The following is a 10,819-nucleotide window of genomic DNA, read 5'->3' on the forward strand; positions in this document are numbered from 1 at the left end:
GTTTCCGCGTGCGTCACTTCTGAGCCGCGCATGCGCAAAGCTGACCTCATAAGTCATTCCCCCGGAAGTGCTTCCGTTTAAAACAGTGAGCGCAAGCTAGATTCAAGTGATTATTACGTTTTGAATATGGATATTTTTCTTACAAAAACGCATCGATTCACTACAGGAGGCCTTTGTTCACCCCCCGGAGCCGTGTGAGACACTTTTTTTTTGTGGAAGGGTGCTTTTTATTTCACGTCATTTGAACCGAAGCACTGCAACACCCGCTGAGTACAACGATAGAGCTTGAAAGATCAAAGACAATTTTTAATATAACTCCGACTGGATTCGTCTGAAAGAAGAAAGTCATATACACCTAGGATGACTTCAGGGTGAGTAATTTATGGGCTAATTTAAATGTTTGGGTGAACTAACCCTTTAAGACAAAAAAAAAGTTGCAGTTTGAATTTAATAATGAAATGGTGAATTTTGAACAAGTCCTGATATAAATTTTGTGTTGAGTAAGATGAAGACGCTAATCAAAGCAGCTCTACAGCAGTGTTGAAAGTTTCACAGCCCCGCGTCAGTGTTTGGAGAGAGCATGTCTTTCCTTACCATTCCCTCAGCTGACCTAAGCTTGATTTGCTGCTGACCTGTTTAAGGGTATGAATGGAGTGGCAAAACAAGACTGTCAACATCAGGACATGCCGTATGTGTAAGCAAGTCAATAACAGAGAACGAGACGGAAAAGGGAAGGGAGTGTCAGGATATCACAGAGGTCGCTCAAGGTTTGTGTTCTCCTGCCACGCTAGTCAGGTTGAGTCTGCACTCCTAAAAGCGGAAGCAAAAGCTCATAGTAAACATGGAGATCATGTCACACTCACAGCTTTTGTTTTCCAGAGTTCCTGTAATTCCTCAGCACAGACCTGATGGACTGCTCTCATTACTTTTCCTCTGAAAATGGGACTAATCTTTTTTCCAAGAAAAACTCCAAAAAAGCTCTTGATAAGAATGGCATTTGTGATTACTTAACATTAAAACAAATCCAGCCAAACTACATTAAACCATAAGCTATTTCTGCTAATATAACTCAATCTTCTCTGCCACTCTCGGACAAACTGAACATCAACATTGAGAGAAAATGAAAGCTACTACAGGAGAGATGTACAATATCAGTCAAACGTTTAGACACACATTTGACTGATGTTTCTCATGATCTCTGAAACATTTTTATCTAGTTTTGTAGACCAAACTGTATGAATTTATTTACAAAACCAACATTTTAATTGAAATTTAAAAAAATAAAATGAACCAGAGAGTGAAGGAAAACAACCAACATGTACTCGGCATGCATGGGAACTACTTGAAGACTGTTGGAAAAGCACCTGAAGTGGCTACTTGTGAAGTTTTGAGAGATCGCCAAGAGTGTGTAACAGTGTTAGCAAATCAAACAGCGGCTATATTGAAAAATTAAAAACATAAAACAGTCTAACATTCTTTAGTCACCATTTAACATACTATTTCATTGATGAATGTTATTTTACATGTGCAAAAAAATATACTAAAGACTGAGTGGGTGTTAAAAATCTCTTGACTAGTACTGTAGATGAACTTGCTCTGTCCATCATGTCAAGCTCTATGTTTTCTTATTAAGCAGACTTTTTAATCAAAATGTAATCTAGAGCCAAGGGTATGTTCCTTCCAGAAGTATCCCATTGGTTTCCCAGATCCCTGCGGGCTGCAGTCACGCTGCATAAGAAGAGATGTTGTCCAAAAAGGTGATATGAGGCAAATGCAATTAACTGTTCTGTTCTTTCAGTCTTTCTTTTTGTTCACTCTCTTTTCATATCAGAGGGGATTACGGAGTCAGGGTGGGGGAAGACCAAACCTCTTGTTTTATGTGTGTGTGGGAACGAGTACAAGCAAAAGCCAGGAACAGGATCTCGGTGGGCTTAAAGCCCAAGCCGTCTGACCCTCATGCACTCACCCAGCACAAAAGTTCAGCCGACCACCGAGACAAAGAGGAGAGATGTAGAAGGGTGGGAAGAAGTTGAATTCTAGTCCTGACTGAAGTCTAGTCCTATACGAAGTTGGGTGTGTTGCTGAGTCTAAACATGTCCTTCAATATCTTCAGCTCTGGCATCAAACAGATATTTATTTGTATGCCTCCAAAAAAGTGAATTATAGTAACACAGAGGTTGAAGCCTATTGTGATGCCAAAGTCATATAGAATCCCTTTATTTTATTTTTTTTAATTTGTATATTACTTCAAAGATGCATGACCTGAATCAAACAATAAACTGACTGATTGCTTTTAATCATTCATTCATTAGACATAACCCTGAAATGAATTAAAATGTCCAAAGATTTACTTAGAAATGTATCTACAATGTTTCCTTTAACTAAAATATACATTTTGTCATATGAAAACTCACTTGCAGAATATGCATATGAAAGTAGGGATATATGTCCATCAGAGTCTCAGTATTTAAGATTGGACAGCCCATGAACTATAAAATATCACCAAATAATTAAAGGGGTCATATGATGCGATTAAAATTTTTCCTTTCTCTTTGGAGTGTTACAAGCTCTTGTTGCATAAAGAAGATCTGTAAAGTTGCAAAGACTAAAGTCTCAAATCCAAAGAGATATTCTTTATAAAAGTTAAGAGTCAACCACGCCTACCTAAAACGGCTCGTTCTAACACGCCCCCACATGTCTACGTCACGATGTGGGAAGATTTGCATAACCAAATGTTCACGCAAAGAAAGAAGGCGTAACTTTTATTCTCGCTGTAGTATTGTTGTTGCCGCGCCATGTCCTGAAGGTGCTGTGTGTTTCATTGTGTTTGTTTGGCCTTCCAAAAGAGGACGATATTCACTTCGTCATGCCTGGAGCTGGGGAGCAACAATAATGTACAGTATGTGGAAAATAATGTGAACCATTTTTGAACTTTAAATCGCATAAACACATTTCATCACACCAAATAATGTTTTTTTTTAGCAGCATCATATGACCCCTTTAACATTTATTTATTTTTTATTTTGATTTATTAAATTAAACATTTTCTCCAGCATTTTAAAGCAACAGTATAGTTTTCCTTGGACGCAATATAAAATCCTTAAAGAATCCAAAAGCTACAGAGAATCGTTCTTTGCTTGGCCGGTTGATCTCACCGTGACTCACGAGTCCGGCCGGTGCGAAGAGCTTCAAACCCGTTCTTTATTTCACAGGATAGAAGAGCACTTGCTGAGAAAAGTACATGCCCGTGCACTGGCTGCAATGTCCAACCTAGCATAAGTGCCTTATGAAGTGCAGCAGAGAAATGGCGTTTTAATGTTGAACGCACCCCTCCTATAATCACTTCTCTCTGCTCCTCTGCTGGTAAGGCGCAAGTTTTTCCCAACTCTTAAAAGAACAAAACATTCTCTAATTTGAGCATATACATCCTAAATCATAGACGTGAATGTATTACTATGAAATAAAATTGTTGTTAATTATTAGGTGGTGAACTGCAGTTGAGGAGAAACTTCAGCGCGCTTCCGTTGCGCCGCTCTGCGCTCGCTGGAGGTAAAGATGCATGCATCCCTGGTTCTTCACTGGTTCTTCTCACGACTGCGGGATGTCATATGTGAAATGGACGAATTTAAAGAAAACGGCTATAAGAAGGCAGTCCGGTCATTGGTCTCGCCACCTTCGAGGTGTGGTCTCTTTCCAGAAGCCTTTAAAACTAGGCGGCGCGCGATGCTGCGCTCGAGAAGGTATTCAGCAGAGAAGCGCGTGAGACTGGCCTGGTCTACAAGGCACGAGCGGTTCAGCGCACCGCGCTCTCCAAGCAAGAGCAACTTCCACCTGCAGTAAGTCTCACAGCTTTTAAGTTTAATGTTTTAAGTTTTAATTTTCACATCTTATTCTGGTAGTTGACAATAACATGAACATAACCTATCATAGGTTTAGATTTGTTTGAATAAGCAAGTGAATATTTAAGGTGTAGTTGCTGGTTAACATTTCAAGCTTTCACCATATTAAATCACCTGTTAACTTTTTGCAGTTCAATTTCTATTATATATTCACCGTTATCTATATACAATTAACCTAAAAAGTTACTTATTTTTGTATGAAGTTTAAATATGATATTGCAGATTATATATAAATTACATATATAGTTCCTGTAAGAATGATCGTTTTGGATAGATGATAGCATATCACACTGTAGAACACTGCTGTCACTGTGTGACATGTGAACTACACCCTATTATACTTTCTCCCTTTCTTTCTGCAGGTCTGTGTGTCAAGTGAAGTCAGTGCTGAGAATGGGTGCTGTAAAGAGTGAGGGTGCTTTAGATGGTGGATGGGGATGGATGATTGTGTTGGCCTCTTTCATGGCCCAGTTCCTATCCTTTGGATCCCCCCAGTCTGTTGGGGTGTTGTACCCTGAGTGGCTCAGTGCCTTCCAGGAGGGAAAAGGCATGACGGCTTGGGTCGGATCCATGGTGTCTGGTGTGGCGCTCATCACCAGTGAGTACTGATCGTCTTGTGTGTGTGTGTGTGTGTGTGTGTGTGTGTGTGTGTGTGAGAGAGAGAGATAAAGAGAGTGTACAAGTTTCCTAATAAAAAGAAGCTAGTGCAAACGGCAAGAGTTCTGATGCTGTTATGCAATGCAAATCATCACACATGCTGACAAATAGGTGTTCAATGTTTTGAAAGACAAAAAAAGAGAATGTTAAATATGTCTTAATCAGTCATAAACATCATTTGAACAAGAAAAAATAACTTTGCAAGCAAAATTGTATATTGTAGATTTTGTTAGATTTATGCTTTAAACAAGATCAAATAAATTCACTTTAAAATAAGGTCTCCTTTGATAACATTGGTTATTGCATCAGTTAACATGAACTAACTATGATATTTTTACAGCATTTATTAACCTTTGTTCATGGTAACTGATAAAATTCAAATGTTTGTTGTTTTAATGGAAAAAAGACAAAGTACTAAGAAAATGCGTGAGATAAATTACACTGCTCTTTCCTATCAAACCTGTTTCTTTGTCCTAAGTGTCTAATCTGACATAAAAATCACACAAACATACTGCTCTTTATTCCCATAGAATGCTGCTGACTCAGTGTTCTAAAGCCCTCTTCCATGAAAAGACACGCTGACAGATAAAGAAATGATCTTCTTGTTTCCATTATAGTTGTATTTAGTCGGTCCTTGCTGTTTGCATTGCAGAGGTCAAATTGACACGTCCAGAAGAACATCTTCTAAACTTTACTTACAAGATAGAGAAAGAGAGCAGAAAGATTGAACCATAGCCAAGCAGTCTAGGTTTGGTTTGTTAGTATGGCCAAGTTAGCCACTTGTGGTAAATACCATAATCTGCTTCTCAACAGATTTTTTATAAAAATATTTTTTTTCTTTGTTTTGTAAGCAACATATAACCATTAGTGAACGGTTTGCAATTACTGAGATTAATGTTCCGAAAACAAGAATGACACCACTCTTTCACCTTTCATGAGCTACAGTAAAAGTTCACACAGGCCGAATGTGCTTGTGTGAATGTGTCTGTGTGCGTGTTTGGGTTTTGGAGGTGTCAGGTTTTGTTTACAGACACTTATAGCTGTGTGGTCCTTCGTCACGGCAGGGAAAGTCATGACTGGACGGGACTGTCAGGGACATGGGTGTGTATGTGTGAGCATGAGTAGCATGTGTTTGTGTGCACTGGTCATGCTGATTCAGAAGAAGAGGGATTTACTGAGTTGTTTCTGGCCTGTGAAGCAAACACACACATATCTTATTCAGTACTGTCTAGCAGGAGATGTCTATCATGCTCTAATTGATTCCTGATCAGATGCACCCTGTGAAAGGGCAACAGAGTAGATAGTTCCCCTTTCCCCTTATTATACTGGCTCCTTTATAATTTATTGTCTCATTATGCTTGATAGAGTTCTGGTTATTTTGGGTTGGATGGTTCTGGTTCAGCTGTTGGTTGTCCATCCATACTGATATTGTTGGTCAGTGTATAGAGCCCTAGTTTGGAAAGGTTGATATCAGTGTAGTGTAGGTCAACAATCGATTGGCTGGTGTTGAGTAATCGTAAGTGTGTTTTAGGGCATTTGGCAGTGTTGTTAGATTATATAAAGTATCCCATACCAGACAGTACAGAACCTAATGAGCTGTCAAAATAAAGACTGAGAAATTATTTAGTCTGGGTGGCACAAACACACACACTGTTCCCACTAGATGCTCTCCAGTGTCCAGCCATTTTGGCCATATTAGGAGCAACTCGTGCTGAGTCATTTGTTATTTCTAATGATAGATAGACAAACACATTCTCTTCACCACTATAGTATGACAGGGTCTAATTTAGTATCTGTTAAGACAGAGTTGGAGTGAGGGTCCCGTGAGGGGTCTTATAACATGGTACCAATAACGTATGGTGTAATAAATCTTAATATAAGGGTAAAAATTGTAGCAAAAATTGTACCTAACTACATAAGGCAAAGATACAACCTGAATGGATTTTTCATTGTTTGGCAAGTTTGTGGTTTGCTGTCAAATCTGTGGTGTGCATCATTTTTCTTGAACATTTCACTCTAGAACATTTCCCAGAATCTTCTTTTTTTTTTTTTTCTTGCATTCAGTAAGATACGGTTCCTGTTTCTCTCTTTGTAGGCCCGGTGTGCAGTGCTTGTGTGGATAATTTTGGTGCAAGGCCTGTAACCGTCTTCAGTGGTGTGATGGTGGCTGGAGGTCTGATGCTGAGTGCTTTTGCTCCGAGCATCTCTTTCCTCATCTTCTCCTATGGCATTGTTGTCGGTAAGATAATAAAAGCATCATTAGCATTGATTGAATAGCAGTTTGCCAGTAGAAACAGATGCGTTTGTGTCTGTTCTTTGACCTTCAAAGTAGAGGTCTGCGCGGGACTGTTTTTTTAGTCCCGCTCCTGCAAGGTTCTATTCCGCACCCACCCGCTCCCGCTATATATTCACTCTTTGTTCACCCGCTGTCCGCTTAGAATAATTTTCTTCCTGACCCGACCGTTCCCGCTAAATTTAGATCTCGTTTCCAGAATCTCACATTTACATTTCCGCTACTGAAAGAAAGAGAGATACACTCTTAAAAATAAAGGTGCTTCACGATGCCATAGAAGAACCTTTTTGTCTAAATGGTTCCATAAAGAACTTATAACGTCTGAAGAACCTTTCTGTTTCACAAAAGGTTCTTTGTGGCGAAAGAAGGTTCTTCAGATTACAAAAAGGTATAAAAGAGATGGTTCTTTAAAGAACCTTTGACAGAATGGTTCGTTGTGGAACCAAAAATGGTTCTTCTATGGCATCGCTTGAAGAACCTTTTGAAGCACCTTTATTTTTAAGACTGTAGGCTGACAAATAAAAGTGTAGTCTGCACAAAATTGTATGTTATTTTATTCATCTTGTCAAGAGTCTTGAATTTATTGACTTTGACTTGAATTTATATGAATTATCTTAAGACACAAAATTCATTTAATATTTTATGCAACACCGTAGGAAAAAAAGTGTCAGAGAAAATAAAAGTTACAAAAATTGTACAAAAATTGTATTTCTTATTTTTATTCACCTTGTCAGGATACAATTCTTTTAACATTGACAACACAATAGGGAAAAAGTGTCGCAGAGAGAAAAAAAATAAAAATGTAGGTTGTACAAAAATAGCCTATTAGCTATTTTTATTGGTCTTGTCAAAATACTAAATTCGTTTGACATCTTTCTGTTAACACAGTAGGAAAAGTGTCACAGAGAAAAATAAATAAATAGTCTTGTCAGGTCATAATATTAGTAGAGAGTGATGGTATGTGTTTTTGTGCAAGATTGTCAGTAAATGCTGAACAGTTTGCATAATGTCAGGGTGTGTTTGTGACAGGGTTGCTATTAATTATGATTATACAACATTCATTGACAGTTTAGAATTTGAAACCATGGTACCATCACTGTTAACAGTGCTGACTTCTGGTCATACACACCAACAAACCCTCTGAACACACACACAGAAGTATGCTACCCACAAAAAAATTGAGTTTTTGGACATACACCAGAGTCATCCTAACCATAGACATAGTGTTTTCATCCTGTTGTTGAAGTATTTTCACTTCCTTTGTTGCCTCAATCAGAAGTACATAATATAGGAAATTATTTAAAATTTTGCACTATTGACTCTGGCTCGTCAACTCCATGCTTACATAATTACCTACATCTCATCCTCACTGGCAGTCACGATGCTGACAAGGCCTATTGTGTATATTTATATTAAGGTTTTTCAGAATAACATTACATTTATAGTTTTAAATATGTAATTTTTTTAAATGTGTAATTATACTTGTGAAATGCTACATTCATGTTGAATTCAAGAATACATTTATGTTTCTGTGTTTAAGGCATTGGCTGTGGACTTGTCCATGCTGCCACACTGACCATAACCTGCCAGTACTTTGACAAGAGGCGTGGCCTAGCACTGGGCATTGTCACCACAGGTGTGGAATGTAATAAAATGTGTATTATGATATTTTATTGGTACTTTAATTTGTATTGAATAGGCATTTTTGGCTTCATGAAAATAAAGTGAAACAAATACATCAAATACAAAAATACACAAGAAGTAATCAACTTTCATTAGAAAACAAAAAATGGTGCAGATAGCAATGATTTTTATTTGATTACCTGATTCTTTAGGTTCTGTTTAGATGTTAATTATGTTCATCCTTCTCAGGTACAAGTGTGGGCGGGTTCATTTACGCCACACTCCAGAATGAGCTCATTGAGTTGTTTGGATTGGAGGGCTGTCTGCTTATCATTGGAGCGCTGGCGTTCAACCTGATGGCATGTGCTGGGCCAATGCGACCTATGAACTTGCCTGGTTACTACCTAAAGCAGAGAGCTGCTCTACAGTGTACAGAGGAACCAGAACCACTCTACACCAAACCTACTGCCATTATCATTGACTCTGATCTCAAAACCACACCCGGCTCAGCCGATAACACAGCCACCATTAAGCTTTTGATCATCAAGGAACCCACCGAGCTGCAAGAGAGTGAAGGGGAAAGAAAAGGTGGGATATCGACCTGTTCAGTAGTAGCACGAGCTATCAAGAAGCGAATGCGCCCCTATGGACAGTACCTGTGCGAGACTATAGAGCTCCTACAGGACCGTGTCTTCATGGCTTTCTGCATCGCCATGTTCCTGTTCAGCTTAGGGGCGTTCCCCCCTGTGCTCTTCATGGAGGACGTAGCCCAGAGCGAGGGGCTTATCGATGGGATTGCATTAATACCCCTCGTCTCCATCGTTGCCATGACAGCAGGCATCGGTAAGCTGGTCCTGGGCATCCTGGCAGACATGCGATGGGTGAACAGCTTGTACCTGTACGCCCTGACGCTGACAGGCACAGGCACCGCTCTGCTGCTCATTCCTGTGCCTAAAAGCTACATGGGTCTGCAAGTTTTGTCAGCCGCAGTTGGATTTTTCTCAGGGAACTGGTCTCTCACATCCTACATCACTACCAAGATAGTGGGCATTGAACGACTCAGTCAGGCTCACGGCATTCTCATGTGCTTCGGAGGGTTTGGAATCACCCTCGGGCCACCTGTTGTAGGTAAGAAGCAGCTAATGAACACAAGCATGGTTAAAAATGAAGACAAAAGCTTGCATGATCAGAAAAGTAGACAAGTACTAAAGAAAAATACAGAAGATATATTTTCCTTTTACTGACGTTATCTCCGTTTTTCTTTTCTTACAGGTTGGTTTTTCGACTGGACTCAGTCATATGACTTGGCATTTTACTTCAGTGGCACTTGTGTTTTAGTGTCTGGATTGTTTCTGCTCTTGTTCTGTTCCACTCTGCCTTGCTGGAACAGGATGTCAGAGGAGGGAAATTCTCCTGCAGAAGAGGGCATCAACACTTCTCAACAGCCCACTCTTGATTGTGACAAAGTAGCTTCTGTGGCTTGAACAATATCTCAAAGGTCTAAAACTGACCTTGGCCTTAACATTCTGCTGAACATGTAGAAGATTGTCTTCCTTTTCTTATGGTTTTCTTATCTGGTACGGTTTTGACAGGGGACTTCTCATGGTGCCAAACGTTTTCTTTTGTTCAATGCGATACTTGTTTGTACATGTCCCACAAACCCTGTCATTTTTGAGAGGGTGTATTCATTTTTCTTAGATGCTTATAAAGACTGCCTCATTTTTGAGGCTTATATATAGCAAAAGTTGTTTGCTAGTATATTAAGTAGATTGTTTACTGAACACAGATGCTGTTTTTTGTAGATCACTTGAATTGTGTTACTTTACTCTCCTAGATGAATGGTCTTACTGTGTTGGATGTGGATATCATCAACCTGTGAAGATACATGCTTCCATTAATGAGAACATTTGTCACTGAAAGCTGCAGAGAATTATATAATGTGTGAATGGGGTTTTTCACTGCACTTGCCATGAAAAACATTTTAAAAATCCAGATCCAAAAGATTTATTTTGTTATTTATGGAGCAACAAGGACTTTGAAGTGCACTTTAAATAGTAACTGCACATTATCGTCCTGTTTTTTTTTTTAACAACAGTCTCCTTCAAACAGGGCCGTCTTTAGGGGGCTGCAACTGGTGCGGCCGCACTGGGCCCTGCGCTTGAGGGGGCCCTCCCTTCACATTATCTTCTTTTTTGTCTAATACCAAAGTGACAACAAATTTAATTTGTAGAGAGAGGCCTTATTTTGAAATTGACTTTAGCCACATTTGATTTTAAGACATGCCTCAGCATGTTCTGCATCTCTAATCGTTAATCATTTAGAAATAAGAATGTGCTGATGAAAAAGC

At 39.2% G+C, this 10,819-nt stretch overlaps 1 protein-coding gene across 2 annotated transcripts; it reads left to right on the top strand.

Moving 5' to 3' along the window:
* The first annotated feature begins 3,004 nt into the window (after positions 1-3,004).
* LOC107671141 (monocarboxylate transporter 9-like) lies at positions 3,005-10,507 on the top strand. 2 transcript variants are annotated; one of them, XM_016464000.1, is made up of 7 exons: positions 3,005-3,363; positions 3,484-3,836; positions 4,262-4,497; positions 6,652-6,795; positions 8,390-8,485; positions 8,722-9,600; positions 9,745-10,507. In XM_016464000.1, exons 2-7 carry the CDS (start codon positions 3,556-3,558, stop codon positions 9,954-9,956), a joined length of 1,848 nt encoding a protein of 615 aa, XP_016319486.1. In that variant the 5' UTR covers positions 3,005-3,363; positions 3,484-3,555; the 3' UTR covers positions 9,957-10,507. The 2 variants fall into 2 exon arrangements, with proteins under 2 accessions (XP_016319486.1, XP_016319485.1); XM_016463999.1 differs by having other exon boundaries at positions 3,005-3,836.
* The last annotated feature ends 312 nt before the right edge of the window (positions 10,508-10,819 follow it).

The sequence above is a fragment of the Sinocyclocheilus anshuiensis genome, unplaced genomic scaffold (assembly GCF_001515605.1).
Source record: "Sinocyclocheilus anshuiensis isolate Anshui unplaced genomic scaffold, SAMN03320099.WGS_v1.1 scaffold861, whole genome shotgun sequence".
In the NCBI taxonomy this organism is placed as follows: domain Eukaryota; kingdom Metazoa; phylum Chordata; class Actinopteri; order Cypriniformes; family Cyprinidae; genus Sinocyclocheilus; species Sinocyclocheilus anshuiensis.

Bases quoted from the DNA above. Each gene is read 5' to 3' on its own strand.
- LOC107671141 (XM_016463999.1), top strand. From the start codon at position 3,556: ATGCATGCATCCCTGGTTCTTCACTGGTTCTTCTCACGACTGCGGGAT. The intron at 4,498-6,651 runs GTGAGTACTGAT...CTCTCTTTGTAG, and splicing joins TGGTGTGGCGCTCATCACCA to GCCCGGTGTGCAGTGCTTGT. The intron at 9,601-9,744 runs GTAAGAAGCAGC...CTTTTCTTACAG, and splicing joins CCTCGGGCCACCTGTTGTAG to GTTGGTTTTTCGACTGGACT.